The 21,152-nt window shown below is 39.1% G+C and overlaps 1 protein-coding gene across 7 annotated transcripts in view; it reads right to left on the bottom strand.

Moving 5' to 3' along the window:
- POGZ (pogo transposable element derived with ZNF domain) overlaps nucleotides 1-21,152 on the bottom strand; it is a 42,377-nt gene that overhangs the window by 6,179 nt on the left and 15,046 nt on the right. For 2 of the 7 annotated variants that reach the window (XM_059674889.1, XM_059674887.1), the window contains 9 exons: nucleotides 13,088-13,263; nucleotides 12,065-12,173; nucleotides 10,396-10,686; nucleotides 10,096-10,287; nucleotides 6,913-7,019; nucleotides 5,530-5,867; nucleotides 4,679-4,833; nucleotides 1,767-1,867; nucleotides 1,147-1,293 (listed from right to left, as the gene is read on the bottom strand). In XM_059674889.1, coding sequence (XP_059530872.1) covers nucleotides 1,147-1,293; nucleotides 1,767-1,867; nucleotides 4,679-4,833; nucleotides 5,530-5,867; nucleotides 6,913-7,019; nucleotides 10,096-10,287; nucleotides 10,396-10,686; nucleotides 12,065-12,173; nucleotides 13,088-13,263 — 1,616 coding nt within the window. Of the gene's footprint in view, nucleotides 1-1,146; nucleotides 1,294-1,766; nucleotides 1,868-4,678; nucleotides 4,834-5,529; nucleotides 5,868-6,912; nucleotides 7,020-10,095; nucleotides 10,315-10,395; nucleotides 10,687-12,064; nucleotides 12,174-13,087; nucleotides 13,264-21,152 lie in introns of those variants that run through there. The other 5 variants (XM_059674888.1, XM_059674886.1, XM_059674891.1 and 2 more) reach the window with 3 other exon arrangements.

A 21,152-nucleotide genomic window follows, 5' to 3' on the forward strand; every position in this document is an offset into this window, starting at 1 on the left:
CCAGGCATGTGCCCTGGCCGGGAATCCAACCGGGGACCTATTGGGGTTCATGAGTAAATGCTCAACCACTGAACCACACTGGCTGAGCTCTTTAAAAAAGAAAAGAAAATGTACATGTTAAAAAAAAAAATCATACTTTTTATTCTGTAAGATTGTTTTCAACTCTGATCCTTAGTCCCTGTCCATAAAAACTTACCAGCTTCTTGGGTTTCTTTCATGGACAACCATGTTACACACACATACCTCTCCATTACCACCTCCCCGTTTTTCCTTTCTTTGACAACGATAGTACTTTTCTACACCTTGCTCTTTTTCCTCTTAACACATCAATCTGTACAGATATGCCTCCCTGTGAGACAGACCAGTGTGAGGATTCGACTGCTGTGTAGGGAAGTCCTTTGGCGACATGATCCAAGTCTATGATTTTCTTCCCTAGGAAGGAGGCTGTGTGACGTCAGCTGAGTTACCAGTGATAATCTCCATGCTGCCACTTGAAAATACACTTGTGGTGGATTGTCAGCAGTCACCGCTGTGCAAATGAATGTATGGGTCTAACAAGGTATTTACAAGTGAGAGTGTTGGCATGTTTGTACACACGTGTGAACACTAAGCACAGCAGCCCAGGACTTAAAGCCTCTTTGATAGCTTCTCAATGACTTATTTTCATGTTGAAATTCCTTTTCATGGCTTACCAGATTCTCTATAACCTCTGTTCCCTACTGCCAACCTCTGTCCCTACACTTCACACTGAACTTCTTTCAGTTCCCTGAACCTCCACACTTTGGCTCTGTGCCTCTGAGCCCACTGTTCAATTCCACTTCCCCTGCTCATCCTTCCTCAGCCTTCAGGTCTTGCACACCCTTCTCCTAGAAGCTTACTAGACTGTCAGAACAGGTACATGCTTTTCTGTGTTCTGTATCTCCTCTAACATGACATTTTTCATGCTTTATTGTACTGTTTAGTTATCTTGTTTGCCAGTAAACTGCTTAACACCTAAGCCTGGTGCAATGTAGACAAATGGAATTCAAAAAACTTACAAACACATATACATTCTTTTCTATCAAAATTATTTGTCTAGCTCAGCTCGGGCCCTAGCATCCATACATCTTAAAAATAAGAATTTGGCAATTGCTTGGTGCCAGGTACCTGGTGCCTCATGTAATGCTGTTGGAATGCGTTGCCATTTTTGAAGACCTTCAGGCAGTACGGGCACAGCAGATGCCGAGTATCCTCATGAATCATCCGAAAATGGACATCTACCTCAGAGTAGAGTGAGGAGCGATACTGACACACCTGCGTCACACAAGAGGGAAAGTGAGCTAAGAATGAAGGGAACGACTGGGGCCTCAAAAAAGAGGTAGCAACAAAAACGTTAAACTATGAAAATAAAATTCCTTAAATGTATAGATCAAATCATATTTCTGACTTTGTGATAAATTCAGAGGTGAATTAAGATAAAAATGAGGAAGGCCAGGAAAGTCTGAGAACAATTCGTGCTCTTTGACTAAGAAGAGCAAAGTCTTCTCTGATAGTCTCCGAAGGGCAAGTTCAGTACCAGACACTCAGTACATGTGTATGTTCCTTTATGTTTTTCTCCTGCATCAAGAATCCTGAAAACAGAACCTGTGTTTGCTATTTCTTCTGCATCTCGCAATGTTCCTAAAACTGTGCGTGTGTGGTGGGTAGTCAGCACTGGTCATGAGTGGATTCTTTATATTTAGCCTGAGAGCAAAATGGCTAAAACTCTCTAGGGAGAAAGATAATACCTGGCAAACATAAGGCATCTCTCCAGGCTTATGAGTATCCTTCATATGCTGCAGAAACAGTGGCTCACTCTCAAATGCCCACTCACAGATCTTGCACTTGGCTGTAAGAAGAAAAATAGTCAATAAATTCACCTGAAAATAAGACGAAGGTCCTCCTGGCTTACTCTATTTTGAGTTCTGCATCTTCCTTTTTCCAGAGTTAGAAAATCATTGTCTCTTTCTTTAAAATGGTTCCATCTTAATATATGTGTTGCTGATAAAACCATATCTCTAGCTCAGACTTCTTACCAAAGCTCCATTCTAGATTTTGAATTATCTGCAAGACCTTTTTAATTGGACATTCTACCATCAACTCTAACTTAGAGCAGCATTCTGCTGCTTCCCTCTGTTGCCCTTCTCACTACCCACCTCTTCCTCAGCTCAAAATGTAGGCCCTGGCTGGTTTGGCTCAGAGGACAGAGCATCGGCCTGTGGACTGAGAATCCCAGGTTTGATTCCAGTCAGGGACACATGCCTAGGTTGCAGGCTCGATCCCCAGTAGGAGGTGTGCAGGAGGCAGCTGATCAATGATTCTCTCTCATCATTAATGTTTCTGTCTTTCTCCTTCTCCCTTCCTCTCAGAAATCAATAAAAATATATTTTAAAAAAATTTAGGCACCATCTCTAACTCTATACTTGTGTTTTCATCATTATTTCAAAATGCATCTAGGGACTGTCACGTCTCCAATCTCACAGGCAAAAACTTGGTAGAAGCCCAATGATTTCCTACGCTGATCAGCTAAATTCTAGTTCCTTCTATTTCACCAACAAATACAAGATCTATTTCTGCATATCATTACCAAATCAGTTCTTTCAGAATACTACATTACTTAATTATTTTGCTCAAGGTTAGACAATGATTATCTCCTATGAATAATTCAACAAACATTTATTAAACATCTTAAATCAGTACAAATAAGAATTTGTCCTAAAAAAACCAAGACTCATGAACAGAAGTTCTTGCCTTGTTATGAGTTATTACAGTAATAACAAATTTAAGATAACTTTGCAATTGCCCATTTTTGTCAAGCTTATAAGGCTGCAATTCCACACCAGCCAGGGCTATTTTTCTTTTCTTTCTTTCTTTTTTTTTTTTTAATTTAAGTATACTAGGTATACAATATTAGTTTCAGGTGTATCATATAGTGATTCAACATTTATATACCTTACAATATGATCATCACACTAAGTCTAGCAATCATCTGTCATCATTCAAACTTATTGAAATATTAAAAATCTGTTCTTTAATGGGAAAAAAGTTAAATATCTCATTAATTTTAAAATTGTGATTACATGCTAAAATAACTATTTTGGATATGAGTTAAATAAAATACACTATTAAAATTAATTTTAGGTTTTTAAAACTATTTAACACAGCTATTTAAAAAATTAAATTATATGTGTTGCTCACATTATATTTCTTTGACCAATACTGGTCTAAGCCACTCATGGCAATCCCATCCCCCTTGCAAATATGACCAAGGACAAGGAGATATAAGGGAAAGCAATTCTGCCTTGTAAGACATAGATTCAGGGAAGACAACGGAAGATATGGTTTCTTCTCCATCTGCACAATTTTGTGTCTGAATGAAACACCTGAGACTAACACAGCCAGAGACAAGAGAAATGTTAAGAAGCAGAACACTGAAGTTCTGGGCTTGAGTTCTCTCAGTTAAAATGATAGAAAGGATGTCCTTGTTGTTCAATTATTTAAGTCAAGGTTTTTAATTTGTAGCAAAAGCATCCAGATCTTATGCATATTTCTGGTCTTTATGCCTTTGCTTGCTTTTCCCATCACATAAAAGCTTTCCTTACTAATTACCATCAATTTAAATCCTTCTTGTATTTAAAGGCCCCAAAAACTTAAGCATGACTTTCTGTGATCTGGCCATAAGGATCTATCTGTTCCCTTCTCTGATCTATTTCACTTACTTTTGGTGAAACATATAACACATATTTATAATAAACATACTATGTTGTTCTCACATTTCCCTACATTTACATAATTTTTATATCTTCAACAAAACTAGAAATCCCTTAAAGGACACAGGAAATATTCTAGAAGACTGGGATCAAATTCTCACAATGGCACCTTACTGAGGTGTACGGTGTTCAGTAAATAACTAAATTTTTTTAAAGCACTGTCTCAATTGTAAAGTGCTTTATAATAAACATTATCTTTTATCCTCCATAAAATCTACCAGGGGACAAACTAAAACGAAGGTTCAAATATAGATGCTCCTTCTATAAAATAAACCCACTACATGTATGTCTCTCCAGTGGTCCTAAGCCAAAGCCCCTAATTCATGATCTAGCACTGAACTCAATTCATGCTGAAAAGAACCTAACTCAGGCTGGAAAGAAAACAGAGCAAGTGAAGTAAGGAAATGACAACGAATATGCAAAGAACTTCCTCCACACTGTCACCCACATATAAACAAATATAACCAGCTCCCCCTAGTGCCGTCTATAATACTAAAAGCACAATATGCTAATTAGGCCAGACGCCGAGCAGGAGAGCATCTGGACAACCTTCTGGATCAGTGGTTCTCCACCTTCTGGCCCTTTAAATACAGTTCCTCATGTTGTGACCCAACCATAAAATTACTGTCGTGGCTACTTCATAACTGTCATGTTGCTACTGTGATGAATCGTCATGTAAATATCTGATATGCAGGATGGTCTTAGGTGACCCCTGTGAAAGGGTCGTTCGACCGTCAAAGGGGTCGCGACCCACAGGTTGAGAACCGCTGTTCTGGATGAAGCTGGGGCAGCAAGGGCAGAGTCCCTTGCACGAATTTCGTGCATCGGGCCTCTAGTTCAGTGATAAAGAGCTGAGTATATCCTTAGGATTTAAGAGTTTCCAAACTTACTCGTTGATTCGTAAGGACTATGAACATTTTCCAAGTGGCACTGGAGCTGGAAGGGAGTGGAAAACTGGCGGTAACAGTGTTGGCAGATAGTATGACCATCCACTTCACCATTCTGCTGATCAAGTTCTACATGATGTTTCATATGGTTCATGAATCTGTAGTACAGCGCAAAGGGAAAGTACAGAAAACATTTAAAACCAGTAACCCTGGAGACATGTAACAGCAGAATCACAGAACAGATACTACCTGCTCCTCCTCGTTCCACTTCCTCTGTTAACCCAGAAAAGGGTTCTTGAAATTAAGACTTCTGTGGAAGGAGACACACTTGTCTCCCTTATCTTTAATTGGTCTCCCAGTTATCTTTTATTTATTACCACAATATGTCCTTCTATAGCAGTGGTTCTCAACCTTCTTAATGCCGCGACCCTTTCATACAGTTCCTCATGTTGTGGTGACCCCCAACCATAAAATTATTTTCGTTGCTATTTCATAACTGTAATTTTGCTACTGTTATGAATCGTCATGTAAATATCTGATATGCAGGATGTATTTTCATTGTTACAAATTGAACATAATTAAAGCACAGTGATTAATCACAAAAACAGTATGTAATTATATTTGTGTTTTCTGATGGTCTTAGGCGACCCCTGTGAAAGGGTCGTTCAACTCCCAAAGGGGTCGCGACCCACAGATTGAGAACCACTGTTCTATTGGATTAGATCTTGATTTAATGCTAATCCTTAGCCAAGACCGGATAATAGGACAATTTTCCAAAGAGAAAGACTTAAACATATAAGAAAATTTCAGTCTTGTCTTGTCCAAGGTAACATCCAATGCTCTTTATCACTTACCGAATGTTGTTTTTTAGCCTTTTGGTACAATGTGGACATCGGAAGGATGTAGCGACCTTGGGGAAGTTTGTGAGTTGGGCTACTTTGCCACCGTCCCGTCCGTAGTAGAAGTCATCTACTAGCATAATGAGCTTGGTCTGGACAGCATCACCCACGCTCTCATTTGGCTCTGGTACTTTGGTAGGTGGTGACAGAGCAGGAATTGGTGTTGACGAGGGTGTGGAAGCAACAGGAACTGTTTTCTCAGGGGATGAGGGCTTTGCTGCTGATGGGGCATTGGGTTCTGAATCCGGAGACTTCCCTTTCTTCTGGAAGTCAACCATTTCTGGGCAGCAGTACTATAAAGAAAGAAGACATGACATCATTCTGGTTATCCTGGGGATAGGGTGTGATAACTCCCCAACTTCACTAACAGTCATTGGTAAGCTTGGTTCTAGATGGTCTCAATCAGCTTTCACCCTCAAGATTTCTATAGCATTTCCAAGTGTCACTCTTTTTCTAGTGTACTTGAGTCTTGGTGCACGGATTTGTACACTGGTGGGGTCCTTCGGCCTGGCCTGTGGGGGTTGGGCCAAAACCGGCAGTCCAACACTGCCTGCTACTCCCGCTCATCTTGGCCCTGCTGCGCCTGCTGTGGGCTCGTGCCCAATCAGTCCTGATTGGGAGAGGCTTGCGCTGCCATAGTGGCGCTCGCCAGCTGTGAGCCCTGTCTCTGGCACCTGTCGGTCAGCTGAGTGGTGCTCCCTCTGTGGGAGTGCACTGACCACCAGGGGGTAGCTCCTGTGTTGAGAGTCTGCTCCCTGGTGGTCAGTGCACGTAATAGTGACCAGTCGACCAGTCGTTCGGTCACTTAGGCTTTTATATATAGAGATATGTGTTTACAGCCACATGCCACTCCAAACACCTTATCTTGTACTTCTTCCTGCTTTAGCTCCCTTTAACCACTCACTAACATAACTTGGTTCTGAGCTCTCTGGGAGAAAGAGGTTCCGACCTTTCCATCAGGACTAATATAAAAAACCCAAAAAGATTAGAAATGGGAACTGGTTTAACAGCTCCTGATTCATCAATGACACATAAGCAGAAAATGAACTGAGGCCAAGTTGGTTTGAGTTCTGGTTATCTAACAAACCGGACCTGTGCAATTTCAAAATCTAGCACAACTAAGGAATGAAGGTTGCATATGTTCTGATTCATTTGAGGGACATTAAATGTATCCTATGACATCCCACAGTATATAACTCTTCTAAACAGTCCAAAAGACAAAGCAGCACTTTAAAAGCTTCCAAGCGATTTTAAAATCCCTTCACAAGCTCCCATTACGACAGGCAGCATACAGTGGTAGCTCTTTAAATCGAATCCCAACACAAGTGAATCACTTACACACATGTGACCTCTCAAAGCTTCAGTCACACGGAATTGAGCGTTACACCGTGGACACATTTTCCGGCCACCATCTTGGAGATCAAACGCGGGGATGGAAGAGGTCACTGGAAGAAGAGAGAAGCATTGAAAAGCTTAATAAGATGATACTGGAAAATATTACTGGCCTTTTGGGAAAAGGTTACACTCCCCGAGATGCATATCAAGGTTGGTAGGCAAGCATGAGAGATCACCATGAGTGTCATTCCTTAAACTATTCTTCTGACTCTAGGCCATAGGTCAGCAAATTACACCTGGGCTCGTAGACCAAATCCAGCCAGCTGTCAGTTTCTATTTGGTCCATGAGCTAAGCATGACTTACATTTTCCCCCCCTTGATTATGGTAAAAGACACATAACATACAATTTATTTCTTAAGCAATCTTAAGTGTACAGTTGTGTTAAGTACATTCCCAATGTTGTGCAAGCAATCTCCAGAAGTCTCTTCATCTTGCAAAAATAAATCTGTATACCCATTAACTGCCCATCCCCCACTCTGTCTAGTCCCTGGCAGCCACCATGAATCTGACTACTCTAGGTACGCCACGTAAGTGGAATCATACAGTACTTGTCCTTTTGTGACCGGCTCATTTAACATCATGTTCTCAAGGTTCATGAATGTTGTAGCATGTGTCAGAATTTCTCCCTTTTTAAGGCTGAACAATATACCATTTTACATATATACCACATTTTGTTTATTCATTCATAGGTTGAAGGACATCTGAGATGTTCCTACCTCTTGGCTATTATGATAATCTATCTATATAAAAGGCTAAGTGACTGACTGTCTGTCTGGAACACATGATGCGCACTGGCATTGACTTGCGCATGCGCGATACAGATAATGCTCACGCTGGCACCAATCGCATGCGCATTTCAGTATGTCATTGTCAATCGTGGATTTGGTTGTTTTTGTTGATATTCAACGTGATCCACATTGCAATTTATTCATCAACAGTCAGACCAACTGGCTGGTACATATGACGCGCACTGGCAATTTAAAAATAAACACTGACTCACGCATATGTGATACATATAAAGCTCTTGCTGGTGCCAATCACACGTGTTTTAATTTTATACTATTACTATGAATTCGTGCACCGGTGGGGTCCCTCGGCCTGGCCTGCGGGATCAAGGCTGAAACTGGCTCTCTGACATCCTCTGAGGGTTCCCAGATTACAAGAGGGTGCAGGCCAGGCCAAAGGACCCCACTGGTGCATGATTGTGTCGGGGAAGGGATGTGGGAGGTTGGCCAGCCAAGAAGGGACCGCAGGAGGGCTCCAGGGCATGTCCGGCCTGTCTCGCTCAGTCCCGATCAGCCGGACCCCAGGAGCAAGCTAACCTACCGGTTGGAGCATCTGCCCCCTGGTGGTCAGTGCACGTCATAGCGAGCAGTTGAGTGGCCTTAGCATATCATTAGCTTATTACACTTCGATTGGTTGAATGGACTACTGGACACTTAGCATATTAGGCTTTTATTATACAGGATACTATTTTTACATGTAATTTTTTGCAGTAACATCATTACTGCACGAATCTTTCTTCTAATTTTCTTTCAATGTGCACAAATCCGTGCTCCAGGTCACTAGTGCTGCTATAAAGATGGATGCAGAAATGTCAGTTTGGATCCATGCTTTCAAATTCTTTAGGTATATTTCCCCATAAGGTAATTTTTTAAAGTTTTATTTATTGATTTTAGAGGGAGAGAGGCAGGAAGAGAGAGAAACACTGATTTATTGTTCTACTTACTTATGCATTCATTGGTTGATTCTTGTATGTGCCTTGGCCAGGGATGGAACCTGAAATCTTGGCATATCAGGATGACGCTCTAACCAACTGAGCTACCTGGCCAGGGCTCATATGGTAATTTTATATTCCTTTCTTTCTTTTTTGTAACTATCAATATCAATAGTAAAAATTATGCTATTTTACATTCCCACCAGCACTGCACAATGGTTCTAATTTTTCCACATCTTCACGAGGACTTATTTTGATTTTTGGATAACAACCATCCTAATGGCTGTAAAGTAGTATTTCATTGTGGTTTTGATTTATATTTCCCTAATTATTAGTGATGTTTAGTATTGGGCTTCATGGGCTCAGTGGCCATCTGTATAGTATATCTTCTTTGGAGAAAGGTCTATTCAACACCTCTACCCATTTTTGAATTGGGCTGTTTGTTCTTTTGTGTGGAGTTGAAGTTCTTTATATATTCTGGATATTAATCCCTTATTTGATTGTAAATATTTTCTCCTATTAAGTGGCTTGACTTTCTGGTACTTGTAAGAGTCCTTTGTTGCCCTGAAGATTTTAGTTTTGATGTAGTTTTACTTATTTATTTTTTCTTTTGTTGCCTGTATTTTTGGTGTCATATGCAAGAAATTATTGCTAAATTAAATATCATGAAGCTTTCCCCTGTTTTCTTCTAAGAGTTTTATAGTTTTAGCTCTATGTTTAGGTCTTTAATTCACTGAGTTAATTTTTATATATGATAAGGGTCCAATTTCGTTTTTTTTTGCATGTGGATATTCGTTTTTTTTCCAACACCATTTGTTATAGGTTTTTACATTTTTAAATGGTTGAAATAAAAGCAAAAAAAGAATAAGATCATTGGACACATGAAAATTATATGAAATTCAAAAATTCAGAGTCCATAGATAGTTTTGATTGAGCAGAGTCATGCTTACTCATTTACATTCTGTCTGTGGCTGTTTTTGTACCACAGTGGTAGAGGTGAGTAGTTGTGACATAGGCCTAATGCACAATGTCATTTACAGAAAAAGTTAATTTAGACTATTAAAAACTCTCACGCTCATATCCTGCAAACCTCTCTACCAAATCCTGACTTTGAAACCTTGTTCACAAATCCATCTCATCTAGGAAGCCATCTTTTGATTGTCCCACCCATATCTGATCAATCAATCAATCCATGTCACTAATCCACAAAGCACAATTACAGAACTGCTTGAAGCTGATTCAGGCACACTTCTCACAGTGGCTGTCCCCTTACTACGCTCAGCTTCTGTGAGAACAGACTGCAGTGACTGAATTCCATTTATTTCTCTATTCCATAGTGTAGAGTTCCGATACAGCATATCAATGTTTCTGAATAACTGGCTGCTCAGAGTCTTTCAGGTTATTGTACCTTTCATTGAAGACTCAGGTCCGCTGGTTCTCTGAGAGCCATGGGAAGAGTTGTTGTTGGATACCACCACTGGCCCGGGACTCTGGCCCAGGGAAGGGATGGTGTTAAGGGTATTCACCAGTTTGGCCACTTCATTGCTATTTTCACCTGTAACCCCAGGTCGCTTCACAGTGACAAAGCTGGTAATGCTCACTGCAGGTGGAGAGGGGAAGGAGGGAGCTATGTTGGCCAAGTGACAATCATCTGTTCTCCACCCACCACCCCGTCCCAGCTCTGCCATTTCCTCTTCCAAAACCTCACCTAGCTTGGGATTCGAGGTCTGGTTGGCTTGGCCTGGCGGCTGAACAGCTAGTTGTCCCAGTGAGGTCGGCTGTGTGGCGGTGGGAGTGGTAGAAGTGCTGGGAGTGGACTTGGTCTGCTGGGACTGGGACTGTGGGACGGTGCTTCGAATGGTGAGAGTGGCTGGGATGACGGTGGTGAAGGTGTTGGTGGTGGGCCGCACAGGCATTGTGGATCCTGGCCTCACTGGGGTCATCTGAGAGAACACTTGTGGGACTCCAACTGTCGGCTTAACAAACTGGGTACCTGGGGCTTCAAAAGAGAGACAAAGAAAGTACCAAATCTTGGTCAATAAACTTACTTTTAACACATTGCTCCTATCTTTACTGGAAATACTGGAATAGAAAATGATCATTTCCCCAAACTGACTGGTGACCATCAGAGGTTACCAAGAATAGCATAGCCCTGACCGGTTTGGCTCAGTGGATGGAGCGTCAGCCTGCGGACTGGGAGGTCCCAGGTTCGATTCCGGTCAGGGGCATGTACCTTGATTGTGTGCACATCCCCAGTGGGGGGTGTGCGGGAGGCAGCTGATCGATGTTTCTCTCTCATCGATGTTTCTAACTCTCTATCTCTCTCCCTTCCTCTCTGTAAAAAATCAATAAAATATATATTTAAAAAAAGAAAAAAATAGCATAGATTCCAATATCTAAGAAAGTAATATGCATGTAAACTGATAAAAGAAATTAGTCTAGGTAATTAGCCCTAAAAAGATTAAACTGAAGAAAGAGGATTCCTATTAATTCCTCCCCAAACACTTTACCACTTGGCTTGGTATTGGAAGAGAAAGAATGGGTATAGAGTGAGAGGCTGAATGGGTATACATATAGGTCCCAAGGGCAGACTTGGTCCTGAAAAAAACAATCTTCCTTTCTCAGAGTACTAGAGGAGTCTTCCTTTCTCTTATATAAATTCAAATAGAAGACCAACTATACCACTCTATTAGGATGTCCCAAAGATGAGAGTCTCCTGGCTCAGCCATAGACAATTCCACTGACATATATTTAAGAAATATCAGAACTAGAGAGTGGATAAACTCAACAGACTGAAGGCCAAACACACTCTGTGGGCTCTGAGAACAACAAGAAAAACTTAGGCTACAGAGATACCCTTACAACAACTCAACTAAGATATTCTTCGTTGGCCTATATTACAGCAAAGTTAGATAGTAAATAAAGAGCTAATCATTGGCAATATTTACCCTCAAAGGGTATGTCATTTGTTTTATTTATATCCAAAAATTTATACTACAAAATTAAAGCAAAATAAACTTTATAATTCTACCATGTATGTGAATAGAATTATTAAAAATATGGAATTAGGAGTTTGTGTTAATAATAATTTTTCAGGAGAACAAATTTCATAGCTGACTAAAACATAAGAAACATAAAAATGACTGTATAAACCCTGTTTCACTACTTCATAATGGGTGGTAAAAAGAAAAATAAATAAAACCACCACCCTGGCCAAAGGTTAGAAACATTTTAAAAAATGGACTTAAATCAATATGGTTTTTATATTTTTATATTTTCCTTAAATACACTTTTAAATGACCTATAGTATTTTGAGACAATAAAAACAAATCTTCAGGATGCAAGCTCATTCCACATGGACAATCATTTTTCCTTACCTGGGACTAGTGTAATTGGTCTAACCGTTTGGCCTTGCTGTACGTTCAGCACAATCCCAACCTGATTCATTGCATTTTGTACAGGCCGAACATTTCTTACAGGAAATCCCTGCATTAAAAAGCAAAATGATCTTTAACATGGAGATCAGCTAACACTGGCAGAGATTGCAGTAAGGCCTACATCCAAAAAAATTCCCACACTCTTACCTAAAAGTTCTCTCTCTGGAGTTCGAGTTTTTAAATGACTAAGATGGAGAAATTTAGGAATATTGGCAAACTTTTGAGTGACAAAACATCAAAACCGAAGAATAAGCTTTGGTAGACATGAGCAAAAATGAAAACCTACTTCCTGTCTTACGAAAATCTCAGCTTAAAAAAATTCAAAGATTGGCTCCTAAACTGCTAAAGGCATAGAAGAAAAAAAAAAAAAAGACACTAACAGTATTCACTAGAGTGATTCAACAAACAAGTGTAAGAAATTGTTCCCAAAGGCCATTAATCCCTGGCAAATTTCTAAGAAAAGAGTTTGTAACTCAGGAAGTCAAAGGCAAAGAGGAGCATTTGTCTTTACATCCCATGTTCGGCATTAGGCTTTCAACTTCAATTCACATTACATATCAAGTAAGTCATCCTTTTCTCTTCCAAAGATCTGCCTGCACTTCCCCAATTTCACATATAGACTTCCAAAAGTCAACTTACCCCATTTTAAGAGCAGCCCAAGTAAAGGGCAAGAAGCCTTGAGGGCCATGTGTTAAGGTTTCTGAATCCAGTATTTCCCACTAATTTCTGCCCAGACTTAATAGCCCTCTAAGGTGTATGAAGTGGAAATTAACCAGCTGTAAGCTATGTTAGACTTTTTAGAAAAGTCAGCACCATATTACAAAACAGCCAATGAGAAAGCCAGGCCAAAAAACAGGACTTAGGGCCATTTCTAATGATGCTAAAGACCTAAGGTAGCCTCCAAAAGTTCACATGGTCTTTCTCTCCTCTCTACCAGTCCCAGAATTCAGAGTCCCTACTCACCTGAGTAGTGATGAATATTGGTTGTGAGGCCACAGGAGAACTAGTCACATGATTGGCATTCTGCATGACCTGGACAGGCCTCAATACTGGTTGACTAACCATTGTGCCCAGACCTGGGGCTGGATTCTGGGTTAGGATGAGCGGCTGTCCACCTTGTTGGACCAAAGAATTGCCAGCTAAAGTGTAAAAAGGAGGGAAAAATATGAATGTAATAGAAAACAAACCCACATCTTATAACATTATGATTTTAGATAAGAAATGGCGTCCTAGATATCAAAATATCCAAGATTGTCATTCAGTTCAGGTTTAATGTCACCAAACTCACCAAAAATTTAAGCTTCACCCAAATCTAAAACTAACAGAAAAAACAAGTAGATAGGGGAAGTTCACTAACATCTACCTTATATATCTTAACTAGAGATGTCTCAACACATTATGACTTCTGTATGTCTATCGCTTTGACTCATTAAGTGACAACACAATCTCCCCATACCAAATCAGTGAAACAAAATAACATGTTTTTCATACAAATAAAATAACATGCTTTTCTTAAAACAAAAACCAAGAACACCATATTTTAACCAGTAACACCTATTTTGTCAGAATGCAATTTGCTGCTAACCCACCTTATTTTTTAAAAAAATTGTTGGAAGTATTACATATATTCCTTCTTCCCCCCATTGATCCCTTCTAGCCTGCCCCTACTACCTAATTTTTTTTTAATAAGAGGAATATTCATCAAATAAGCATTAACTCAGCAAGTACAGAGACTTTAAAGAATGGCATCTCACCCGGCTGGTGTCGCTCAGGGGTTGAGCATCGACTTATGAACCAAGAGGTCATGGTTTAATTCCCCAATCAGGGCATGTCTGAGTCTCGGGCTTAATCCTCAATGTGGGGTGCACAGGAGGCAGCCAAACAATGATTCTCTCTCATCACTGATGTTCTTTTTCTCTATCTCTCTCTCTCCCTCCCTCCCTTCTTCTCTGAAATCAATAAAAATATATTTAAAAAGAAAAAGAAAAGAATGGCATCTCTTCCTAGTGAGTCAAATCTCAGAAATGCAAAGACTTTCTGAACAACCATGGTCTTAGGTATGGAAACAGAGGTTGATAGGCTGCCTTCTTTCGCTCTATGTCATCAAGACTGATAAACAAAAGACCTGGTCAAAAACTAAACAACAGTAAGTAAAAATGTTGACTTAATAAGACAATGATTCATTCATGAATATTAATAAACACATACTAATAAACTGGGCTAATTGTTATTGAAATATTTTATGTTCCTTTTCATTTGTGAGAAAAGCAATTTTGTAAATGTTTTTAAGTCCTCTATATACTACATTTGGCTAAAAATTCTCAATACTATATTTTCTAATTTATAATATTCTAAAACCAAGAGCCAATATACCTAAATCAAAGATAAAAGCAAAATGTTGTCTCAACTTTTTTACCTCAAATCACCAGAATAAGATGGACTCCTCTGAACTGTATATTCAACTTGGCAAATGGAGTCACTGCAGTTAGCTACAAAGCAAAACCAGCAGAGTGGGTACACAGGTGGCTATTAATGGGCCAACAGTGGTTTGTCCCAGTCTCCGAGAAACTGAGAGTTCAGTAGTGGACTAGACCCTGACAATTACTAGGCCAGCAGAGTAGTGATTATAGAGGTTGACAGATATAAAATTCCAACAAGTTATATCTATAACTATACTGGCAACTTACTGACTGTATATATTTTAAATTTAAATGTTTTGATTATGGGAAAGTTAAAATACATATAAAAATAGCACACCTGCCAAAACCGGTTTGGCTCAGTGGATAGAGCGTCGGCCTGCGGACTGAAAGGTCCCAGGTTCGATTCCGGTCAAGGGCATGTACCTGGGTTGCGGGCACATCCCCAGTAGGAAATGTGCAGGCGGCAGCTGATCGATGTTTCTCTCTCATCGATGTTTCTAACTCTCTATCTCTCTCCCTTCTTCTCTGTAAAAAATCAATACAATATATTAAAAAAAAAAAAATAGCACACTATAATGAACCCCATGTACCACCACTGAGTTTCAATGATTAGCCAATCATGTTTCATCTATACCTTCCACCCACTTACTAGCGCCCATATTATTCTGAAACAAGTTCTAGATCATATCATGTCACCGATAAATATTTCAATACTAGTGGCCCGATGCACGGATTCGTGCACATTGAAAGGAAATTAATTACAGACAGTCCTCAGGTTATGTCGGACTCGACGTACGTCTTTTCATGGTTACGTCACCATCTCCCATTTATTTATAAAAAAAAAGTTCCATCATTTCGATGTATATACATATGTGCTTTATGTATTTTATTATTTATTTACCACAAGTAAAGGTCAGGAATTGTTATCTTTCTTTTAAATTTGTTTTACTGTTTCACTTCATTACTGCTGTGTATGTGCTCCATGTGAGTGACGTAGGTGCTTATGTAAGTGGGTTCTGACTTACGGCGAAAATTGCATTACGTTGCGCCGTAGGAACAGATCTCTGATGTAACCCAAGGACCTACTGTAGAAGAAATATTTTAATATTGCTATTCACCCTTTTTCTACAATAGAAATGTCAGAATTGAAAGAAAATTAGTGTTTTTCCGTCAGCAAATGACGGAGGAGTCCGTGTGAGCTACCATCAGCCATGCGGTTATTGGTGGCCGGGGTGCAGTGCCCACGGGCTGGTCACCAGGCTTTTCCAGATACAACAGAGCCTATGAGTTGAAGATGAATAAAGGTTATGATGTATGTTTTCCGAAAACTTATAGCAGGATGACTAAACCCCCAGGAGCCCTACTGCATGTAACAAGCATATAGGTAACTGCAAGTGAATGCATGTTCAAGTTCTTAGCTGTGTTGTTTAAAAATTCTTCATTGCCTCAGGTGTGGCATATGACATTTTTGGAAGGGAAAACAAAGAACTGATCAAGAAGACATGAACTGAAGCAAAGGAAAAGTAATATTTTATTTAACAGTGATCAATAAAATTATATAGAAAAAAAGAAAATTAGTAAAATGTACATGAAAATTATAAACCAATTAATAAATAAACAATAACAAAGACATATGAAAACAACAAAAAGATGATATAAAAACAAAAACATGATATAAAAACAACATCGATAAAAACAGTGACTGATAAATTGATTAAACTTATTCTAATATCTCCCTGTACACCACATTAAGAGTAAAAACACTTTCAGAGTGCCTGACCAACTTCCCTTGTGATGCTGTATTTACAACTTTAACTTTAACATCACACGCTCTTCGAAATGGAGGGAAAGCAACATATAACTCCATTTCATTGGAGAAATTTAGGGATAGGTAAAACTGACATGTAACACCATGTGTTACATTCCATCACAACTGTGTTCGATAACTGCATCCTCATTTACTTCATTTTCGCTATGAAGGCAGCTCCTACCAGTATTGGTAGTACTTGTTGATGACCGTTTTTCATACATTTTCTGTCGTCGACGTCGCTTTCTTTCAGCTTCATAGGTACGTTGTGCCAATAGTTGTTCTTCAGACATATTCTGTCGACGCCGCCGGCTTCTTTCGGCTTCAGAGATACGCTGTGCCAATCGTTCTTCTGCAGACATATTCTGTCGACGAAGTCGCTTTCTTTCAGCTGCAGTGATACGGTGTGCCAATCGTTCCTCTTCAGTCATATTCTGTCGCCGACGTCGCATTCTTTCAGCATCAAGGATACGCTGTGCCAACCGTTGTTCTTCAGACATATTCTGTCTACGACGCCGGCTTCTTTCGGCTTCAGAGATACGTTGTGGCAATGGTTGGTCTTCAGACATATTCTGTCGCGGAGGATGCGGCTTTCTTTCAGCTTCAGAATGTCAACAAAAACAACCAAATTTACGATCGACAATGACAGATTGAAGCGCACTCATGCAATTGGCGCCAGCGAGAGCTTTGAAACAGAAGTTTTTAGGGGTGAAAAGACAGGTTTAGGAAATTTTAGAAATTAAAGGGACCATGGAAGAAGCACAGGGCTGCAGAGCAGCAGAAGGTGTATTTCCACAGAATAGGGGGCTGGAAAGGGGCAACAAGTACATTTCCATAGACTGAGGGAGCTGGGAACAGCAGAAGGTCTATATTTACAGAATAAAGGGAAGAAAGCCCTTCATCCAGAGGGAGAAGGCCTAAAGGGGATAGGAAAACACTAAGGGAGAAGGGGAGGAAAATCTCACATGTCTCATGTGAAATTCGACCTTTTAGCTCAAAAGTTACTATAGTAACCAGTCTAAGGAAATAGTGACCAATCAGAAAGGATATCAAGGCACAGGAAAAGAGAACTCAGTGGGACCCTTTCCCCATTCCCACATGGGAGTCTGTGCTGTGGAATTCTTTCCCCCTTCCCCATGTGGCAATCTGTACTTGGTCTTCAATAAATTTCCACCTTTGCTATACCATCTTCTGTCCGTGGATTCTTTCTTCGACTCCGACGGACAAAGAACCCGGAAGCCATTCTGCCCAGGGGAACACTGCGTGTTCCAGTCCAAGATTCCCGCTTCAGCTTTATATGCACCGCACATGTGCGAGTCAACTTAGCCTTTTATATCTATACTTAAGGCCCTGTGCATGGATTCGTGCACCAGTGGGGTCCCTCGGCCGGGCCTGTGGGGATTGGGCCGAAACCAGCTCTCCGACACCCCCTGAGGGGTCCCAGATTTTGAGAGGGCGATTCTCAGGTGAGGCACCCCAGAATTGGGCTCCCTCCTTTCTGGTTCCAGGTGTGTCACCCAAGAACCACAGCTGCCAAGTCACTGCAGCTCGGCAGCTCCTGCGTTGAGTGTCTTCTCCTGGTGGTCAGTGTGCGTCATAGCTACCAGTTGGAGGGAAGGATGGACCTTTAGCCTTTCATATATATAGATAATAACTTTAAAAGAGAACTTAAAAAAGAGTGAATATCAACACCATTATCACTCCAAAAAATGTAAGTCTGTGACTATAGTTGATAAATATAATTGAAATTTGCTTAGAGTAGAATTTAAATGTTCTCACTCCTTCCCCTCCAAAAGATAAATATATGAAGTGATGGATGTGTTAATTAACTAGATAGTGGAAATCCTTTCACAAATGTATGTCTAATCACCATGATGTACATTTTAAATATGTTGCAATTATATTTGTCAATTATACTAAAGTTAAATATATAATACTTTAATATCAAATACCAAGTCAGACTACAAATTGATGATTGTAATTTTTAAAAAGAGTTTGTTTGAATCAGTTTACAAAAGGGTTCACATAAAGTGTAACTGATGGACATAAGTCTCTTTTAATCCATACATTCCACATCTATCTCTTTTATGCCTTTCCAATTTATAGTTGAAAAAATATTGGCTAAACAAAATCATGTATTTTCTATTTATTATTTTCACTGCTAGGGTTAAAGAAAATAAACTTATTTATTTAAGCCTAAAAATTCTTAAGATAATGACTGAACTCAACATTCCAACTAAATACAGGATGCAAATGTTTTGCATTTATGTGAAATCAACCAATATTTGCAAGTCTCAAAGGATAGGCATGGTTCTCATAAAATCTGCACAAATTCTACTGCTATAAAGAATGCTGTCCTGGCTGAATAGCTCAGTTGGTTAGAATGTCCTCTTGATACAACAAGGTTGCCAGTTTGATTCCTGGTCAGGGCACATAAAAGAAGCAATCAGTGAGCCCGGCCAGCATGACTCAGTGTTGAGCATCGATCTATGAAACAGAAGGTCAATGATTCCCTCACATCATTGATGTTTCTATCTCTCTCTCCCTCTCCCTTCCTCTCTTCTGAAATCAATAAAAACATATTAAAAAAAGAAAAAATATCCCAGGGTGAAGATTAACAAAAAATCTTTATTTTAACATTTGATCCACATAAAAGCTATAATAATAAAAGTAATATGCTAATTAGACCAGAGAGCCAAACGACCTTCCAGACGTCCTTCCAGACAAAACCGGGGCTGCGAGGGCCGAGCCCCTTGCACAAATTTCGTGCATCGGGCCTCTAATATTACATAAATTTAGGTTATAAGGTATAATGTTAAAACAAACACAACCCAGTTTAGGACTAGAGCATTATAAACATTATTAATGTGCCCCTACTCTTTTCCAAACCCTGGCTTCCCTCCCACATATATATTAAATGTTTCTTAAAATCAACAGTCAAGTAAATGCTTCTTTATGAAGAGAGGGCAAGGAAAATAAGAGAAACAGGTAAATTATAAAGGTCAATCAATGCTCCCCCAAAGGGACAGTCTTTTAAAATATAATTACTGGAGAAGGTGGCTATTGATAACTAGGAGCCAGAATGGTTTTAAAACTGGTTTAAAAGGAGGGTGCAGAGTAGGAAAACGAAACAATTTTTTAGCTTTCCAAAGAACCTAGTACACTAAGTGAAACAATATTAAATTGCTTAAAAGTTATTCTCCCTTGCTATGTTAACAATGTAATAAGTAGACAATATACCAATATAATTAAACTGAAGGCTAATGGGAACTGGGTTGTTAGGAGGGAATATTTTTATCCACCCTATTGTGATGTCTAATCCCTACACTTATGCTACCATTCCAAGAGTATCTGATAAAAAAGTTACAGAAAAAAGGAAAGACAAAGTGGACCTATTAATGAGCGCTTATCCACGCATGAACAGGTTTTGGAAGAATACACAGATATATGTAACTGTGGTTTCTAGTCTATATCCATTTTTTTAAAACCATGAACTTGGATTATTTATAATACTAGAGGTTTCTGAAATAAATAAAATCAACTTATATACATTGTATATTTATAATTTTGTACACAGGCCCTAGGTGGGCTCAGAATGGAGTCCATTCAAGGAGTCAAGGAGACTGACTAGGTTATGAGATGCCTTGGAACCCTTGGATGAAAGTAAAGTTTAGCTAAACTGATTGCTAACAGAACTTCGACAATTATTTTGAGAGAAACCAAGAAAAGCAGTAAAATATAGTGGAAAGGCCACAGGCTTTGAAATCTAGATAATTCAAATCTAGTTTAGTCACTTACCACTATTTGACCTTAAACAAATTATTTAGACCAGTGGTAGCCAACCGGTGGTCCGTGAGGTCCGAAAGGTTGGCGACCGCTGATTTAGACTATAGGCCTTGGTTTCCACATCTGTAAAAATGAGAGAATTTTCTAGGTAATGGTTCCTCATCTTTATTTGAGAATCCCTATATATAAGTTGGAAAAAAATGCAATGGATTTTCCACATGATAAAAATAAATTTTCAGTACCCAAAGATTGAAAAATACCTATGGAAATTATAAAGATTTCAGTTCAATAATACTTAAAGTTGGCAATCATATGGGGAAAGAGCTACTGGTGGGCACTTTTTTAAAGCCACCAATTAGGGCAATTTGATACTGTCCATCAAATTTGAAATGCCTGATATAGCAATCTCACTTTATACTGCAGATATGCTTATATAGTGATATAATGCCTGAGAATGTTCACCACAGTCATTTGTAATCACAAAAAATTGAAACTATAATAAATATTAGGGAAATAAATGGTTATATTCAAAAGTAAGAACGCTATACGCACTTCTAATGGAAATATAAACTGACACAACATTTCCAATCCAGGAAAAACAATTGACCAAAATCCTTAAAATTGTGATGATCTTTGACATTTAGTTCTATATTCTCAGAACTAACGATGTGAGAATAGAAAGACAGAGATGTTCAATAGCTCTTTAAAAGAACAATATATACTCTTACAACGTACTGTTAATAAAAGTTAACCAAGCAAAGGGAAATAGTCATCAAAAATATGTCAGATAAATATTTAGTAAAGTGAGAAGACATTTATTACATATTGAAGGGAAAAAAAAGCAGGCAAAGAGTAATATAGAGTCTGTATGTTCCATTTTTGTAAAAAAGTAAATCACTACATATAGCATATGGAAGTATACAGAAGTACATATATATATATAGGAAAACAGTTACAAGTTGCTATATCCAGAAAGTGGGATTATAGTTTTAAAATTTTTCTTCCTTTATTTTTT

This window comes from Myotis daubentonii, chromosome 18 (assembly GCF_963259705.1).
Source record: "Myotis daubentonii chromosome 18, mMyoDau2.1, whole genome shotgun sequence".
Taxonomy (NCBI): Eukaryota; Metazoa; Chordata; class Mammalia; order Chiroptera; family Vespertilionidae; genus Myotis; species Myotis daubentonii.